The 19,557-nt window shown below is 44.3% G+C and overlaps 1 protein-coding gene across 1 annotated transcript in view; it reads left to right on the plus strand.

Annotated features, from left to right (window-relative positions):
• Positions 1–19,557, plus strand: part of LOC115135177 (collagen alpha-1(XIII) chain-like) — a 52,381-nt gene that overhangs the window by 25,175 nt on the left and 7,649 nt on the right. Inside the window, exons 17-36 of the mRNA XM_029669573.2 lie at positions 253–279; positions 5,330–5,365; positions 5,456–5,509; positions 6,336–6,422; positions 6,526–6,552; positions 6,739–6,774; positions 6,873–6,929; positions 7,031–7,054; positions 7,284–7,382; positions 7,536–7,670; positions 8,575–8,646; positions 8,834–8,878; positions 9,037–9,087; positions 9,209–9,235; positions 9,394–9,480; positions 10,489–10,524; positions 11,638–11,691; positions 11,819–11,872; positions 12,356–12,391; positions 14,924–15,010. Coding sequence (XP_029525433.2) covers positions 253–279; positions 5,330–5,365; positions 5,456–5,509; positions 6,336–6,422; positions 6,526–6,552; positions 6,739–6,774; positions 6,873–6,929; positions 7,031–7,054; positions 7,284–7,382; positions 7,536–7,670; positions 8,575–8,646; positions 8,834–8,878; positions 9,037–9,087; positions 9,209–9,235; positions 9,394–9,480; positions 10,489–10,524; positions 11,638–11,691; positions 11,819–11,872; positions 12,356–12,391; positions 14,924–15,010 — 1,131 coding nt within the window. The remainder of the gene's footprint in view (positions 1–252; positions 280–5,329; positions 5,366–5,455; positions 5,510–6,335; positions 6,423–6,525; positions 6,553–6,738; positions 6,775–6,872; positions 6,930–7,030; positions 7,055–7,283; positions 7,383–7,535; positions 7,671–8,574; positions 8,647–8,833; positions 8,879–9,036; positions 9,088–9,208; positions 9,236–9,393; positions 9,481–10,488; positions 10,525–11,637; positions 11,692–11,818; positions 11,873–12,355; positions 12,392–14,923; positions 15,011–19,557) is intronic.

Genomic DNA, 19,557 nt, shown 5'->3' on the forward strand with positions numbered 1-19,557 from the left:
CTTATGGAGGTCCAATACCTTTCTGTAGCTGCGACAAACGTTCGTTCACAAGTCCACTGCTTTCAGAGTCTATTGCACCACCTGGTGGCATTCTACAGGAGTGCAACTACATTTACAGAGGCAGAAGGAGAGAGGGTCGACCTCTCAACTTCGACTAGCTGTATGTTCGTGTATTAAAAAATAAATCAAAGGAATCCTTTATAATATGTAACTGTTTTGTGTGTATCTGTGTCGCTCTCTCTCCTTCCGTAGGGACTGAAGGGAGACCTAGGGCTGAGGGTAAGAGCCTTATTATGTCTCTCTCTCTCTCTCTCTCTCTCTCTCTCTCTCTCTCTCTCTCTCTCTCTCTGTGTTGTTGGTTAGATAGGTAGTATGAGCAATGGTGTCTCACAGGCTCAATGTCAATTTCTCGGACTGTCAAAAACACAATGTGGGAGTTCTGGCAGCTTATTGTTTAGCCAAACACCTGCTGAGGCACAAATGCACCCCAGAGACCACACCCCACTGGCTTTGGTCCGTTAATATATTTTCATGAATGGGCTGAATTGTCTCACGAAAAGCCTCATAGGAGAGGAACCTCCCAGTGAAAACATGTGGTAGTGGGTGTACAGCAGCCAGGTTGTTAATATCTAAAGTAAACCGGGAGTCTTTATCTGTAGACATAGACAAATCCTGGGCTGGTTCCTGAGTCTGGTCGAGATATCATCCCAGTTCAAAAAGCCCAAGTGGCACAGCCTTCTCCTGTGTAATTCCCTCCTGGTTAGTCGGGTGGAATATTCACCTCCCTCTTCAGTCAAGGGACCACCATGACAGGCCTCAGAGCCCAGAGGCTTAGATGCTGATGAGTGGAATACTTATTTCCCTTGGTACCATTGGTTGTCTTTTGATTTCCTCTATTTGAAATAGCATGATTGCTTTGCCCATGTATTCCTTCTGATGTCGTCTCCATCCACACTGTAGGGAGATGAGGGGAAGACAGGTCTCATAGGGGAGATGGGAGGGAAGGTCTAATGGAAGTCATATGTAGAGTGTGGCATCTTAAGAAGTTATTTTCGTCAATATCACCTCGCATGGCAAGATATCGAATGCAAGAATTTTAAAGAGAATTTGATCACTGTGGATGTCTGACTTGAGTTTGTTATTGCTTGTTTAAGATACTTACCCTAATAGAGTTTGCGCTGTTGAAATTGCAAATCGTCTTTAAATGATCTTACCGTTGATGCTTTCCTAAATCAGAAGGCAAACGTTTATTTCAGTCATCACAATATGTGGGCAAATGTGCATCGGATGATTGATCTTATACATCATGTCGTGCAATCAAAGAAACAGACCAAACAATCCTAGAATGAAAAACGCCTTGTCAGAGAAGGCGCCACATGTTGGTGGGAGGAGCCTTCCAGAAGAAATGCGTCTGTTTTGCCCATCGCTGCAGACCTCAATGCTTCAACAACAAAAACTGGGCTGCTCTCATCCACACCATTCCCCTATGGGATTTGAACACATGTGGCCCCCAGGCCTTCTCAGTCTCTCATAGACACTGGCCTCTACGTGACATGACCGACTGATGCAGTCCGGCCACTTGTTTTCTTATCTGTCAGCCCCCTGCCGTACTTTAAGTCCCACCCGTTTCCATGGTGAACATTCCCACACCCTCGTCCCGAGATGCCCGACACAGTAGTAGAAGACGGCGTGTGTTTCCCCCATTAGACTCCACATATGGAGGGATTGGGAAAGAGAGGGAAAAACACTTCAAGGAAGGGTGCTTTTAGCAGAGACACGGTATCCACAGCAACAGTGTTCGAGCCATTCCTCTCACAGTGGGTTGTGAGAGGAATGGCTCAAAAAACATTATACTAAAGAGAAAGTGCTTTTGCAGGCAAACACTTCAAAGCTGCACTAGATTCACCTTAGGATATGGGGTTTGCCTCTGCCCAGGGGAACTTTGTTCTATATTTGTACTCACAATGTTGGATCAGGATTACTGTATTGTACAACCAGATTGTAATAAAAAGAACAGGTAAAGGTTTGTGGCATGGGCCATCATCGTTAATGTCCACATGGTGCCGACCACAAGTCTGACCGAGCTATATATCTCTCAAGGCCCTCACTCAGCAGGTTACAGTCTCCAGGCTACAGTCGTCAGGCTACAGACGCCAGGCTACAGACGCCAGACTACAGTCGCCAGGCTACAGATGCCAGGCTAGACATAGAGGAAGTAGACAGGACAGCCATAGACCTCCTCCTCTGCTCTCCTCTGCTCCGCCTTCATAATGGCTAGCTCACCATTACTGTACAGTGGTTCGCCATTAGGCCTGTAATGACGGATGTCTCTCCCCCGGTCTAGAGGGCCGGTTGATTTAATGAGCCTGTTAGACTGTTAGAAAAGCCTGCTTTTCATCTCTCCCTTGGGTCAGAGCTGTGTGGGCACTCTGAGACGCTCCTGTCAAGGTAAGCAGACGACAGAGACCCAGAGACAGGATAAGGTGACAGTGGTGCTCAGAACACAGGGGGGGAAGAGGTGTGTGGGGAGGTAGGCTTTGCCAAGCCTAGCGTTTCAGACACAGACTGTCTGTCTGATTGACTGAATGGGGATCTTCCCTTCCTCTACCCTCACTCTCCCTCAAAATCAGAGAGCCCTAGACCAACACAGCTGGAAAGCACATTAGAACTGAGAGGAAGACAGAAAGTAGGCCTCTCTATTCACCTACCTAGTGCTATTATTCCTTTCACTTGCCTCAGATCCGCTCTGACAGTGCTTGTAGCTGCGGTGGCCATTCTAAGGCCATCTTACAGTATCTCACACTGTTTACGCCCTCTTTACTGGTGTATCAGAGGGATCATTACATTTTGTTTTGAACAGATGATGAATCTATTCCCCTGTTACCCTCAGGGCATTTCCTCTGAACTGGAAAGGCCATGTCCGCGTCGTTTCAATGAAGAGATTAGCGTATTGATAAATCAAGCAGCAGGCATGTCAGTCGACAGATTACGCCCATGGAGTATCATACACACACACACACACCGGTGTGAATATAGAACCAGGGGGTGGAGAGTGACGGTGACGGGAAGGGATAGCTAAGTAGATGGGAGGAATGGTGTGAGCTGATTGGAGAAGCAGGAGGATCAAAGCTTCCTGTTTCTGTGCTGTGTTTGCTGGGGGCCCCTGAGGGCCCCTCCATGTGATTAGAGCCGTCACCGCTCACCTGCCCTGATCCCACCCTGGTCAGGGTTCTGGACAGGAGGCCCGCCCGGTGCTTTCATCTTCCCAGAAACGGATGGACACTCTATCCCCACGTTTCGATCCCCTGACAGGTTGGTGTGAAAGCGTTCATGGGGCAGCTGGGCAGGCTGTGGCTGCAGGGCCGGGCTCTGGCTCCAGTACAGTCTGCAGTCTACTGACGCACCACCCTCACCCTCCCTCCGTGGTGAGCCCCAACCACAGCACCTGTCAGAGGCTCCAGCAGAAATGCACTTGCTGTGTGTCTGTCGGTCAGGAGGGGGAGAGGAGGGTAGGGGTTGCCAAATTGGGCGATGCCACCTGCCCCTTTGTCAGACCCTTAGGAGTCAGCCTGCCGCCTTTACTCTCTCCGCCAGGGACGTTCTATCACTCCTCCCTGTGTCTCTGTTCTTATTTGTTCATGTAATCAGGGTTTATTCTTAAGGATCTTGGTCATGGACATTGATCATTTGTTTTCATTACTTTAAAACATGATATGGCAAACAAAGAAGTATGTTTTGGTTGGTTGATGTGCTTCCAATTAGTATGTTTCATTTGAGCTTCAGTGTGTTTCGTCAACCCAAACATGCAATACTGTATGTGTGTTGTCCCGCATCTTGTTTGAGAACGCTGTGACTGTAGTTATTGATAATCAATGTGATCTCTTAGAGGGACTTTGGTATACCAGGAATGCCTGGGAAACAAGTGTTGAAGGTAGACCACCATGTGAAAGTAGCCCCTGACCTTTGACCCTTGTCCTAAACCATACAGTGTTTCTGAGATTAAATAATTGGGCCACTCCAGTATCTTCCTCCCTCCAGATTGTTCCTCCCCAGACTGGTTGATCTATGAATACTTTTGAGAATGCCTTATATACAGTTGAAGTCGGAAGTTTACATACACTTAGGTTGGAGTCATTAAAACTCGCTTTTTAACCACACCACAAATTTCTTGTTAACAAACTATAGCTTTGGCAAGTCGGTTAGGACATCTACTTTGTGCATGACACTACGGTTTGCAACTACACATGGAGACAAAGATCGTACTTTTTAGAGAAATGTCCTCTGGTCTGATGAAACAAAAATATAACTGTTTGGCGATAATGACCATCGTTATGTTTGGAGGAAACTAAACTGTATGCTTAAAGAACTACCAGCCTTCTTTCTCAGTATTCTGTTGGATTGTATTGTTGCCTGACAAAGCATTTCCTAATCCAACTGTTCCCTAAAATGCATGTCAAACCAATGATGAATAGTGCATGTCTTTTTTGGCTCTGAATAATACTCCCAGGTCCAATAGTTGTTCTTCATCTGGATTTAAGAACCATATCTTGACATTGATGATTAGTAATTTGAAATGGGGCATAAATGTTACGAGAGTAACAAGTCACCCTCGTAACTCTCTGTGACTTTTCAGTCTCAGCAAGCCAAGTAGATATAGTAAAAGCAAGCGAGAGAGACGGATTGTGTCCCAAATGGCACCCTATTCTCTATATAGTGCACTACTTTTGACCTGGGCTCTGGTCAAAAGTGGTGCACTTCATAGGAAATAGGGTGCCATTTCGGGCGCACCCACAACCTTCCATAAGCGCTATAAACCCATGTGGGTCCTGTGGTCACAGCTGTGACCGTACATCATCCGCCGTGCGTCCGCTCGTTAAGCTGGCCAATTGAAGAGGGGAGCAAACACAGAGATGAATTAAATAACTATCATGTGTTCCTTTACTATTTATAACAACCAATTTCTAGGGTTAATTGGCTTGCGGTGAGCTAGAAGCTCTTGACGAATGACAATCAGCGACAGTTCCATGTCCAAACCTAGACCAGCTATATGCGAGCATAGAATGCACCAACTCCAACATGCCTTTCCAAATATTGATCCCATTGCATGCTGTACTGAGGGAATTCTGTTCTTCCAAGAAAACTGACAAACACATGGATGTAAACAGGCCCGATGCTGTATCAGACTATTACAAAATGAATGAAAAATGCTTGTTTGGAAGATGTGGCATGGCTACTGATGAAAAGAGCCTTACTGAATAACAACTTTCCCTATTTCTGTCTTCTCTCATTTCCCCCACCTTTGACCTTTGTGCCATCTTGGCCACCGTAGGGAGAGCCAGGTTTTCCAGGCACTCCTGGAAGAAAGGTAATTTCCTTGAAATGGTGTGGCTAACACAGAGTGTAAAGGCCTATATTTATCTGGGTACTAAAACTCTGTCTTCCTTCCACTGTAAAGGGTCAAGCTGGTACCCCTGGAACACCTGGTATTCATGGAAAGAGGGGCTACAGGGTAGGCCTGGAATGGGCATTGTGTTTGTGCTCTGTGTCTGTCAATCATGAGTGTTCCCATAACAACCAGAGCTCCATCAAGTCAATTGTCTATTATCTTTTCATTGTTTGTCTTTGTGACCCACTAGAGCTGCGATTCGTCTTGAGTTGCTTCTTTAGCTTTCTCCTCTGTTAGGCTGCCCAATCGGTTTCTGTAGAATTACTTTGATCTTTGCATTACTTATGGACTGAAACATCTGGGCCTTTAATGGCTTTCTTACTATAGCTGCTTGTACTGCAGTGGTGTGGCGTCATCATAACATGTCCCATGTGACAGTGGAACATTTCAGAGAAGTCATTAACTAACATGACCCACACATTCCTGTTTCCAGAGAGTTTGCAAATGTGTGAAAACATTATCTTGTTGGAGAATGCCGTGATATTTTTTTTTGCAGATTTGAGTTTGTGCCTGTGTTGAGGGGTTGAGATCTAAAGCTGTGGACAAGAGGCTGTGCTGTTGGATGTTTTCATGTCATTCACTTTGATTTAGATCCATGTAGGTCCGTTGTGTCTTCTGTGAGACCAACCAGTGCTGCACTACTGAACTCCCATCAATGGCACAGTCAAATGGGGCAGTGTCAGTGTTATACACTAGAGCAAGTGTTGTCCTGCACACTGTCAAATTCAAATCAAAGTTTATTGGCTGTGTATACAGTTTAGCAGATGTTATAGCGGGCGCAGTGAAACGCGTATGTTACTAGCTAGCTCCTAACAATGCAGTAAAATGTCAAACAGGTACACAAATGATCCATTTATAACAACTCTGTCCATGTTCTGTTCTGTGGCAGGGTGACAAGGGTGAACCCAGCACAGTGGGGACTGGCATCAAAGGAGAACCAGGGACACCAGGACTTCCAGGCCTATCAGGATTCAAGGTACTATAGCTACCCAAATAGAGGCTGTAGAATTGTTATAAAAATACATCTTGGTTTAATAATATCACGGGGACCCCTTAAAATGATGTGTTCTCTTTACCAGGGTGACAAAGGCGACCAAGGTGTCAAGGTGAGATGGGAACGTTCCATAACCTCAGTTGACATTTTTGCACAACAGGAAATGTATGATCACTTAACATGATCCTCTCATTTGCTACAGTAACGTTGGATCCCATCCTTTTAGTGTTGAACACTGTGTTGAGGTTAATAATTGAAAGGAAAGAGGCTAACTGTCATACCTTTCATCACCCTCCAGGGGGAAGAAGGATCTGATGGCCCAGCTGGACCAAGAGTAAGTGCAGGCTCTGTCATAACGCATGCATTCATGTCAAAAGGAGATTTAGGAGATTTGCACCAAAACATTTGATTTTTTTCCCCCCTTAACTTTAGGGTCCTCCAGGTGCAGCAGGGGAGCCAGGAAAATCAGAAATCATCAACAATGAAAATGTATATCACCAATTATTTACTGCCTTATGTCAATTGTTTGATTCATGAAGTATTATAAATTGTTACAGGACTTCTATAACATTGTTTTTTTTTCTCCTTAGGATATTCGGAATGTACCTTTGATGGTGAGTGGACAACTCTAAAGTCTGTTAATGATGCATTAGAAGTGCATAGGCCTTCTTTATGCAGGTCGTTGTAACAGAAAGACAGCCATGTTGTCCGACAGACCATTTAAAGGCTGACTGTATTTTGCCACTGTAATTCCAATACAATGTTTGCTAATATGAATACAGTACTAGACATACAGCATATGTTTTCAATAAGTCATTCTGATCTGTTTCTTTATCGATCCAGGGCCCACCTGGACTACCTGGCCCTCAAGGAGGCCCCGGAACACCAGGAACAAAGGGTGAAGTTGGCCTTCCAGGCCCTTCAGGTCTTGACGGAGAGAAGGTCAGATCACCCTCTTATTGTCTATTCTTCAGTATAAATGTGCATTGTTAACCTGTCATGTATGATAAAACACAGCATCAACAACAACATGGCGATGACAATAATGATAAAAGTAAGGACAACAATGGCAACAATGTCTAATTTGTGTGCCAGGGTCCTCGGGGGAAGCCTGGAGAGGCAGGTCCTGTTGGCCCAGCCGGCCCTGAAGGCCCCAGAGGGGAGGGGGGCCTGATGGGTTTCTCCGGAACCAAAGGAGATAAGGGGGACATGGGCCCATCTGGATCACCTGTGAGTAACTGGGGAACCCCAGACACTACACACACTCCCACACCAAAGCCAGAACACTACAGTAGCACTGTCATCTGGCCTCCCGAGTGGCGCAGCGGTCTAAGGCACCGCATCTCAGTGAAAGAGGCGTCACTACAGTCCCTGGTTCGTATCCAGGCTGTATCACATCCGGCCGTGATTGGGAGTCCCATAGGGTGGGGCACAATTGACCTTGCCTCGTCCGGGTGTGGCCAGGGTAGGCCAAATAAGAATTTGTCCTTACCTGACTTGCCTAGTTAAATAAAGGTTCAATAAAAAGAATAATTCCCAGAAGAAAGGGACTGGAGCTAGCTCTTTGTACCACGTATTGTACCTCGTATTATCTCATTAGAAACCTTTTTTAGGCTTCAGTAATATACCTACTCCAGTACTGACAGTGGAGTGGGCTACACTCATCATACCATATAGCCAAAACACATCCCAAATACTGCAGCGTCTACGAGACTTTTCCTTCACCATTCTTGTATGATTATTTGTGTTAGTCATATCAACACACTCTATGTGTGGGTTTATTAACCATTAAATAACTGCTTGCGAGAAATTGTGTGATTGTCTAGCATCGTCTGTGTGTGTAGACACTGAGAAAGGATGGGCAGCATTGCGTCCCTCATTACCGGCAATTTCATGCCCTTACAGCCAGAATCTGTAGGTAACCAGACAAAACTAAAAAACTGTATGTGATATATTTGGTCAACGGTTTTGGCACATTCAAGATTAATGTTAACTTTTAACATCTGATTTTAAAAATGTAATCGTCTATTTTGTATTAATTGACACTCTGATATGGAAATTAACCAAAACCAATCCCTGATTTGAACACACTGACAACATTTGAATCACTATCACCCCTTTCCTTGTTCTGTAGGGTTTAGATGGCCCTACTGGTGAAAAGGGGGTTTCTGGGCCTCCTGGTCCCATTGGATTACCAGGCGCAATGGTACGCAATGGTGCCCCTCAGACTGCATCTGAGTATACAGTAGGCAGTGTCTGACCTGGCATTGGGTAGCAGCAAAATACTGTTCGCAATACTAGCCATCTGTACAGTGCTGATTGGGTGTACAGCGGTGTTTTATTCATGCGAGTAGCCTATGTTAACCTTGTATTCATGTGACTTGATGCTTCAGGGTCAGAAGGGTGAGTCCGGAGATAAGGGAGGAATGTCAGACATGGTAAGGGATCCCCTCCACTGTGTATCTCATTGTTTTTAATGACCCGTGCGTGTTTGAGTGAACTTTAGAGGGGTCAGATTCAGAGGACGTGATGTTTGAGTGAACCCACTAATGAGGAATTGTATGCATTGATGACGTTACCTGGTGTTTGTCTTTAGGTATACGGGCCTCCAGGTCCTCCAGGACCCCAAGGACCAGTTGGCCCTGCGGTGAGTACACTATTAGGCAATATAAGCCCTCAGAAATATCTATTAAACCTCCTGATAATATGCCATATTTACATGAAGTGATTGACATATCCTGACTGGAATTGTTTATTTTACCCCTCAGGGACCTGAAGGACTGGGAGGGCCAAAGGTAAGAGTTGATTGTGGTAACCTCTGTAATGTCTTACTGTACCTCCAGAATCCTTTGATACTGTAGTTGTCAGTACTCTCTCAAATCGGTGGTTTTAGTAAGTTGGTGTAATGCCTATGTAGTAAACGTGAATAATGTATTTTCTGTGCCTCTTTTAGGGGGAGCCAGGCATAGGCATACGGGGAGAGAAGGGAGCATCTGGTTCGAAAGGCGATAAAGGGGACAGGGGTCATCTTGGGCTTCCTGTAAGTACACCAATTTGATCATCTCTTTGACCATTTTGCCATTATAAGTTGTATTTTGACTCCTGGAAACCAAAGTAGAGTGGGTGTACTCTTTGTTCAGGCTTTTGTGTCTTAGAACCAGGCAGCATGACTGTTCTGATGTTGTCATGTCACTTTATAACTAGGCCTAACCAATGATGGTTTGATTGCTCAATGGTTGCATTAATGTTTTCAAAGTGCATGGATGGATGGTTGCTGCAGTACATAAGGGCAATAAAATCACTAATATGAAAACTAAAACATGTCATCTACAATATACATTACCATTGTCATATTTTTTTTTTTTAGATAACTCAATAATTATTATTATTAGATGGAAAGAGTTAATAATTTTCTTCATTATGCCAACTTTTGTTTAGTTTTCTGATAATCTCTCTGGAATTCTGTAAATATATATAGTTCTATATTTAATTGCATGTTAAGGAATAGGTTTGATATGAATCACTGGGGGTCTCTTCCTTACTTCTGGTTTACTTCTTGGGAGTCAAGGTCATTGTTGATATTCAGTACATGTTCTAGTCACATCGTCGATGGCTCAGTAACTCCTTTTATATGGAAATGATGAGGGATATTATGTATATGCTAATCAATGTTGGTACAAGACATGAAATTTGCAAATCATCATAGACACTTAAACCTTCACACTTCAAACTGCTTTCTATATGGACATCAACTATAGAAAGAAGTTGAACCATGCTTATGTTTCTGAAAAACACAATTTTATCAAATGTCAGGACTTAATTATTTGACAGTGATAATCAACTGCACCTATAAAAGGAGTAACTGTTCTCACATCATCACAACACAATCACCCTTCATCAACAACTGGATGTGTTTTTGAGTCACGAATCACTGCTTCACTCACTCACCCCTTACCCTCTCCCCCCTCCACACCTCCTCCTCCCCTTCTCCCACCACCTACCTTCCAACTCTCCATCTCTGCTCTCTAAATGTTTACACACTGTCCAGGGGGCTCATGGTTTAGACGGCAGGCCTGGTCCAGTGGTGAGTGGCGCAAGTCCTGTACCCACCCAACACACATTCCTCCCCTACCCCACCTCCCCTCCTCTGCTCCCCCCATGGCTTATTTGCATGTCTGTCTGCGCTGGTGTCTTGTCTGTCTGTCTGCTTGCCTTTCCTACATGCTTGTCCTGTCTGTCCTGTCTTGTAGTCTGTCTGGTTGTCTGCAGAGAGAACAGTTCTGTTTTTAGGCATTTTTTGAGGATTGCTCTGGCATAGGGACGATGTTCACATGACTGTGTCCCATGTCTGTCTGGCATTGGAACGTGTCATGGTCCTAAAATGGGCCCTTTGATGTTTCTCCTCTCAGTGCGTATATGTTTTGAAGTAGTAAATGGCAAGAATTAGTCCCACTTGTTCATTACAGCCTGAATCCTAACTTGAGATGTGCATGGGTAACCCAGACTTAAATCATGTGTTGACGTCAATGGAAGATCTATAAGGACATCTGAGTTCCGAAATCAGACCTCAAGATTCAGCCTACTTGCATAAAGTCATGACAAACTGAGGGTCCGAGTCCATGCCATTGCAAATCTTCAAAACATACCGTTGTAATTCTCCTATGATCATATGCAAGCAGTGAAATGCTTTGAACTGGCGTTGTGATGTCCTACCAGGAGAGCATGCTGGGATGCTCATGCTGCATGTTGATATGTATACAGGACGGTATGGCAGTATGGCTCTGTCAGGCAAAATGCTGTACATGCTGAACTATCTGTACATGCTGTAGTATCTGCCTGAGATGCAAGGTCCTCCTGTCGAATCCTGACTTCCACAGGGAGAGCGAGAGCTGCAGCTGACCTCTTTTACTAATCATATTTTTCTCCTTTTTTTGTTCCTGTTCATTCTTTAGCTCAACAAGCTTGGTGTAACATGCATAGTGGGGTAACCTAGAGAACACCAATACCTAATCAATCAATAGGCTATTATTTAATCATGACTAACATAAACAGAGTTGGTTAACTCCTCTTTTGGCACGTAAGGGCTCCAGAAAGCTTGTTGATCTATTGACGGAAATGCAATAATCTCTTTCCTTTGGATATCCTCCCATTGTAATGTCTGCATTCACTGATTGTCATCTTGTCCTTAAACTTAAAGGGCCTGATAGGACCAGTTGGTGTGGCAGGGCCAGCAGGACTGAAGGGAGATAGAGTGAGTACTTACAACACACACACTAAAGTAGCACACACACACACCACATAAGAGCTATCAGTCAAAACAGAGCTTATTTATCTATTTGAGATGAATGATTTATATTGTTATTTTTCTATTAATTCAGGGTTACAAGGGAGATTCAGGAGAACCAGGACCAATTGGGCCTCAAGGCATCCCTGTAAGTAGTTTGTCCAATTACCTAAGTCTCAAGAACATCAAATAAATACATTATTGCATTTACAATCAACGTTTTGAGCAATGAGCAATTTGGAGCATAGCATCATTAGTACCTTAAATAATCTCTTAATTAAGTCTGAGGGAATCGATAGATCAAATTGATTGACAGCACAAAGCTATTACCAAATCAGTGGCTTTGTGGTTCGCATGTCCGCCCTGAGATTGGAGGGTTGGGAGTCCGATCCCTGGGCGAGTCATACCAAATACTGTAAAAATGGGATCCGATGTGTCACTAAGGAGATGGATTGGGGGTAAGGCCCTGCAATAGCGTTCTGTCCGGGGGGTGTACTTGTACATCACGCTTCCTCTCACGAGAGATCGGCTCCTGCAAGACTACTTACTTCACTTACGAAGCTATTACTCAAGGCAATGTCTCTCAATGCTTGCACAGGAAATCATATTGTGTTTAACTTCCTCTTCTCAGGGTTTAATAGGACCACAAGGATTCAAAGGGAACCGGGTAAGATAACAGCTGATAATTATGTGCTTGTACTGCTTTCTTGGAGTACAATGTGCTTCTAACCAGAGGACAATAACATGTTCTCTGCTAATTAGTACTTCTGATAAACTATGGGATTTCAAATGGCTTCTGATCCTCCATGCTCCTACTTCACTCAACACTAGATATACTCCCAACCAAAATGAGCGAAGGTATTCTTCATTGAAAAGTACTAATCAAAAAGACTGTCATTTTTCATTTGTCTTTTTGGTAATAGTTCATCATCAATCAATCATTTGCAAGCCCATTGGGATGTCAAGTTTGTTATTCTTAAAAGCATGGTGGGCCTGTATTAGGTAATATGAGCAGGACCATGGTGGATTCAAAGGCTCTCTTAAGTAGGCGAATCTGAATCAAAATGTTATTTAAATATCAATAACCTCATCTTCTGAAAAATGTGTCCAAAATAGCCAATGATGAGTGTCCTTCAATTGTGATTTTGGTGATGTTTGAAAAAATGATATTCATATGTCCTTTGCCTTTCTGAGGTGAATGTATTTGTTTTGCAGTGGCCTTTTTACCTCAGAGTTCAATTCATCTAGTTAAAATATGCAAATATGACTGAGGTAGTATAAATTGAGACAGGGGATCAAAAGAGATTGAAGATGTTTGTACTTGATAATGAGAGGACTGGAACATGTGAATGGACACATCAAAGACCTTAGAAATTACATTCTGTTTTCTTTGAAGACAAGTCAAAAGGGTGTTCTCTTTTACATTGTCCGACCTAAGGTTACCTTGTACTGTCGTGTCTGAAAATGTTGTTCTTAAAGTAATCACATAATGCTACACTCCCATTTTGTAAAATAGCCACTGCAAAAAAAAAAAATCTACCAATGTATTAGAGATTATTTGGTTCATATACCCATGTCCCCCCTTCCCCTTGGAGAATGTTTCCTTCCTTCCTATTAACATCTGACTTAATATTCTGACTCCCACCTTAAAGGTCACAACATGTCATTGACCCTCTCAGCACTTCCAACTGGGTTCATGTAAATGTAAATGTCAGCAGGAAATATTTGACATTGGCAGTTATGGCTACTTCCTATCTGTGGATCAAATGTATTTGCTGCTCAAATGGGGTGTAAAGAAGGGGAAAGAGATTGATATTGTGAGGTATTTTGCTACACCAGTTGGAGGTGCTGTGGCCAGTTGTGGGATCGTGGTGCTGTTTTTACTCTTGTCCTGTCTTCCTTTGTTTCCGCAGGTCTTCCTATCCCCTTTTCCTCCCCTCCACCCTGCTCTGTTTCCCGTGGCTCTTTTTGCCGGGTCGTGTTGCCCTCTCTCTCCCTCTCACACACCCTGGCAACCTGCTCCTCCTGCATTCTAATGTCGTAGTCCCGGGTTCATCTTCTTCCTACTCCTCCTCCTCTTACCACTTACCTTCCCCGCAAGCCTGCCTGTAATTTCCTTTTACTTGGCTGACAAGTAATGTTCTCACAACGTTGCCACAACGTTAGCCAAGGTTGATGGTTTTCGGGCAACATTTGGGCAACGTTGTGAGAGCATTATATGTTGGCCAGGATTGATTATCCTTCCAATTCCAATTCCTTCTTGATAAACTCGTCTAGCCCCTAATCCAACCCCTTCAAAGGCCTTGATCTTGGTGAGCGGATGTTTGAATAATAATGTGGTCAGGTTTTATACATATACCCACATATAATATCTATAATATTTTACAAGGTTTGCTTTGGTTGGCAATATGATACAATAAGTACTAGCCTCTGAATTTATCGTAAATTACACATTCTCATGGAGGCACGATCCAATAGATCAACCGAATATAGGCTATAGGTGCATAATGTAACAATTCCGCGTGTAAGTACTGTAGCCCTTCACGTCCATTATATAACTGCAACTTCAGCAGTAAAGGAATGCCATTTCTTGAGAGAAAAATATTAGCTTTTGAAGATACTGTAAGTGGCTTGTTTACTTGTAGCCAGCTAGTAGTCAGTCCAGACACCTTTTAGTGTACACAAACAACAGCATACTTTTCCGCTGTATGGCTCATGAATGTTATGTTGTGTTAGGGCTAGTGATACCCTTGTAATATCCTGTAGCAGTTGATGAATCAAAATAATAATTTGTTCTTAACTGACTTGCCTAGTTAAATAAAGGTAAAATATGAATATTTTTTATTTATTTTATTAATCAGTGAAGTGTTTCTATCCCTGCAACAAGTCTGTGAAGGTTATCTCAGGCACTAAAGGAACCCGCTCACCAATAGCATTGGCCTGTATCCCTACTCACTAACTTCCTCCACTTACTTTCCCCGCCAATACATTCTTAAACTTCAGTACTCTTCTTCGTAAACCCCCAAAAAAGCACATCATCCTTACTTTTATGGTCTTCAATTATCTGTAAAATGTCTAAATTCCTTAGGTAAGAATACAAGCTTCATGATTTCAAAAAGCAAACATATTTGCTTACTGTGTGGGCGAGCCAGCCAGGAGGAACTAAAGCCTGTCTCTTGTAATGCACTGTTGTTTGCAGGGAGAGAGGGGCAAGAAAGGCAACAGGGGAACTAAAGGGGATAAGGGGGACCAAGGAGCACCCGGATTAGATGCCCCCTGTCCATTGGTATGTCCTGCGTTCAATGTGCAAGCCAGGTGGCAAAAAGAAGGAGCGACCCTCAGAATACCACATAACCTGCACTGACAATCAGGAATCTCTGTGTTCTGATCTTGACTTCCTTTTGCCTCTTAACCGACTCTAATTGACCCTGAAGTGGTTTTGGTCCAAGCGTCTCCTACAGTATTAGTCCAGAGATACAAACTGCATTCGTGATAATGATTTGGTATTCATTGAATGACTGGATGATTATTGGTTAAGAATGAATAATCACCCCAGGACCAGCGACCATGAACCATCTGAGGGGGTTTTCTTTTCAAGGGTAAGACTAACAGAAACATGGCCCACGTACTCCAGTGAGTCTGTTCCTGTCAGTCCCGGGCCGCCTGCATGTTTAGGTGTGCCTGTAGCTACAGGCTTTGGTCTGCGAGCGGAGCGGTAGCAGGTCCTCTCATCAGCCAGCAGGGTATAATGCCGGTAAAGGAGGGGCAATGTGCAGATGTTTACAAGGTTGATTTCACAAACAGGGTTTCCGAGGCTTTAAAGGAGAAAAGGGTGAACCGGGCCTACCTGGCCTGGACGGGCTGGATGCCCCTTGTCCTGTGGTATGCTTCCTCTCTCCCTTCCCTATCCAGCATGCCTTGGCTTTTCTAACCACCCCTTAACAATTCCATACATTTTCTTATTCACTTTACTTTAGGCATAAATAAGATCTAATATAATAGGGATGCCTGAGCATTACATTGAACTAACACAATAGTACCGTTAGTTATGTAAAAATATTTTTACAAATAAAGGCTGTTTTACGGGTTGCTGACCAATTCTGCTATTTTGTGGGGTTTCTTTTGTGCTGATCTTAACTTTTTTTGTACACAATGTTTCCACCATCGTCTCCTATGACCGAAAAAAGCTTTTGGACATCAGAACAGTTAACCTCAATTTAGATGAAGATTTCTACTGCAACGAGTTGGCAGCGCAGGACATACTGCTGACCCCGGACCAGGCCCTAATCCCCGACACTTGGAAAAGAAAGAGACGGCGATATAGAGGACAACATGTGGGCAACCTAATGAACCTACGATGGCGAGTAAATAAACCTCTGTTCTATTGGCGAATGTACAATCACTGGACAAACTGGACAAGCTCCATTCGAGACTATCCTATCCTATCCTCCTTCGTGCTTACAAGCAAAAATTCAAACAGGAAGTACCAGTGATGCACTAAATACGGAAGTGGTCAGATGAAGGGGATGCTAAGCTACACGACTGTTTCTCTAGCATAGACTGAAATATGTTCCGGGATTCATTCATATTCATACAGGAGTTTACAACATCAGTCACAGGCTTCATTAATAAGTGCATCGATGACGTCGTCCCCACAGTGACCATATGTACATATCCCAACCAGAAGCCATGGATTACAGGCAAAATCTGCACTGAGCAAAAGGTTAGAGCTGCCGCTTTCAAGGTGCGGGACACTAACCTGAACAATTATAAGAAATCCCACTACGCCCTCCGACGAAATATCAAACGGGCATAGCATCAATACAGGACTAAGATCAATCCTACTACACAGGCTCTAGCGCTCGTCAAATGTGGCAATGCTTGCAAACTATAACGGATTACAAAGGGAAATCTAGCCATGAGCTGCCCAGTGATGTCAACCTACAATACGAGCTAGACGGACCAGCTGGCAAGTGTCTTCACTGACATGTTCACTTCTTTCTGTCTCAGTCTGTAATGCCTTCATGTTTCAAGCAGACCACCATAGTCCCTGTGCCTGAGAACGCCATGGTAACCTGTCTAAATGACTATCACCCCGTAGCACTCTTATCTATAGCCATGAACTGATTTGAAAGGCTGGTCATGGCTCACATCAACAACGCCCAGACACCTTGGACCCGCTCCAATTCACGTACTGCCCCAACAGATCAACAGATGACACAATCTCTATTGCACTCCACACTGCCCTTTCCCACTTACACAAATGAAAAACACCTACGTGAGAATGCTGTTCATTGACTACAGCTCAGTGTTCAACACCATAGTGCCCTCAAAGCTCATCACCACGTTAAGAACCCTGGGACTGAACACCTCCATCTGCAACCAGATCCTGGATTTCCTGACGGGACGCCCCCAAGTGGTGAGGGTAGGCAACAACACATCCGCCAAGCTGACCCTTAACACGGGGGCCCCTAAGGGGTGCGTGCTTAGTCCCCTCCTGTACTCTGTTCACTCACAACTGTGTGGCGCGCACTACTCCAACACCATCATTAAGTTTGCCGACCACGGTGGTAGGCCTGATCACCAACGACGATGAGACAGCCTATAGCTGGGGTGGGCAATTCCAGTCCTCAGGGCCCTGATTGGTGTCACAGTTTTGCCCTAGCCCCAGCTAACACACCTGACTCTAATAATAACATAATCATGATCTTCAGTTTAGAATGCAATTCGATTAATCAGCTGTGTTTGCTAGGGATGGAGAAAAAGTGTGACACCAATCAGGCCCCCGAGGATTGGAGTTGCCCACCCCTGGCCTATAGGGATGACGTGAGAGAGTGTGGTGGAAACGGAGAGCTGAGCACGCCGCATTCACATCGACAGGGCTGTAATGGAGTGGGTTGAGAGCTTCAAGTTTCTCATTGTCCACATCACTAAGGATCTATTATGGTCCAAAAACACTGACATAGTCATAAAGAGGGCACGACAATGCTTCTTCCCCATTAGGACTCTGAAAAGAGTTGGCATGGGTCCTCAGATCGTCAAAAAGTTATACAGCTGCACCATTGAGAGCTTCTTGACTGGCTGCATCACCGCTTGGTATGGCAACTGCTTGGCATCCGACCGCAAGGTGCTATAGAGGGTAGTGCGTACGGCCCAGTACATCACTGGGGCCGAGCTCCCTGACATCCAGAACCTCTATACTAGGCGTTGTTAGAGGAAGGCCCTAAAAATTGTCAAAGACTCCCACCACGCCATAGACTGTTCTCTCTCCTACTGCACGGCAACCGGTACCGATGCACCAAGTCTGGAACCAATCCTGGTAGAACCTTGAACAGCTTCTACCCCCAAGTCATAAGACTGCTAAATAGTCAGTTAAATAGTTAACCAAATAGCTTCCGGGCTATCTGCATGAACTTTTTTGATTTTTCACATACTCAAACAAAGCCAGCCATGTAGCGGAGACTATTGCCATGCTCCCGGTCAACCTAAACACCTTCTTCGTTGCTTCGAGGAAAACCCAGTACCGCCACCGACTGTGAGCTGTCTTCGCCGTGACCGCCGTTATAGCAAGACATTTAAGCATGTTAACCCTCGCAAGGCTGCCTGCCCAGACGGCATCCCAAGTCATATCCTCAGAGTATGTTCAGACCAGCTGGCTGGAGGGTTTATGGACATATTAAATCTCTCCCTATCCTAGTCTGTTGTCCCCACTTGCTTCAAGATGTCCACCATTGTTCCTGTACCAAAGAAAACGAAGGTAACTGGACTAAATGGCTATCGCCCCGTAGCACTCACTTCTGTCATCATGAAATAACCTTATAACCTTACCTAACACCCTAGACTCACTCAGTCATCAAGTTTGCAGACGACACTATAGTGTACCTTAGGAGACAACTGAGAGAGTACATCCCCATCCACATTGACGGGGAGAGGGTGAAAAGCTTCAAATTCCTCGGCGGGCACTATCACTGACAATCTGAAATTGTCCATCCACACAGACAGTGTGGGGAAGAAGGCGCACCAGCGCCTCTTCAACAACAGGAGGATGAAGAAATTAGTCTTGGCCCCTAAGACCCTCACAAACTTCTACAGATGCAACGTTGAGAGCATCCTGTCGGGCTGATTCACTGCCTGATACAGCACTGTCCAAAACCGCAGGGCTCTCCAGAAGGTGGTGCAGTCAGCCCAACGCATCACCGGGGGCACACTGCCTGCCCTCCACGACATCTACAGCACCCCGTGTCACAGGAAGGCCAAGAAGATCATCAAGAACCTCAGACACCCTAGCCACGGCCTGTTCACCACGTTACCATCTAGAAGGTGGAAACATTGCACGTGCATCAAAATTGGATCCAAGAGACTGAAAAACAGTTTCTATCTTCAAGCCATCAGACTGTTAAATAGTCACCACTACCCGGCCTCCGCCCTGCCCTAAACTTAGTCACTGTTACAAGCCGGCTACCAACCGGTACTCAACCCTACACCTTAGAGACTGCTGCCCTATGTACATAGTAGAGGTCGACCGATTATGATTTTTCAACGCCGATACCGATTATTGGAGGACAAAAAAAGCTGATGCCGATTTTTTAAATGTATTTGTAATAATGACAATTACAACAATACTGAATGTACACTTATTTTAACTTAAAATAATACATCAATAAAATGAATTTAGCCTCAAATAAATAATGAAACGTTCAATTTGGTTTAAATAATGCAAAAATAAAGTGTTGGAGAAGAAGTTAAAAGTGCAATATGTGCCATGTAAGAAAGCTAACGTTTATGTTCCTTGCTCAGAACATGAGAACATATGAAAGCTGGTGGTTCCTTTTA

The sequence above is a fragment of the Oncorhynchus nerka genome, linkage group LG10 (genome assembly GCF_034236695.1).
Source record: "Oncorhynchus nerka isolate Pitt River linkage group LG10, Oner_Uvic_2.0, whole genome shotgun sequence".
Lineage (NCBI taxonomy): Eukaryota > Metazoa > Chordata > Actinopteri > Salmoniformes > Salmonidae > Oncorhynchus > Oncorhynchus nerka.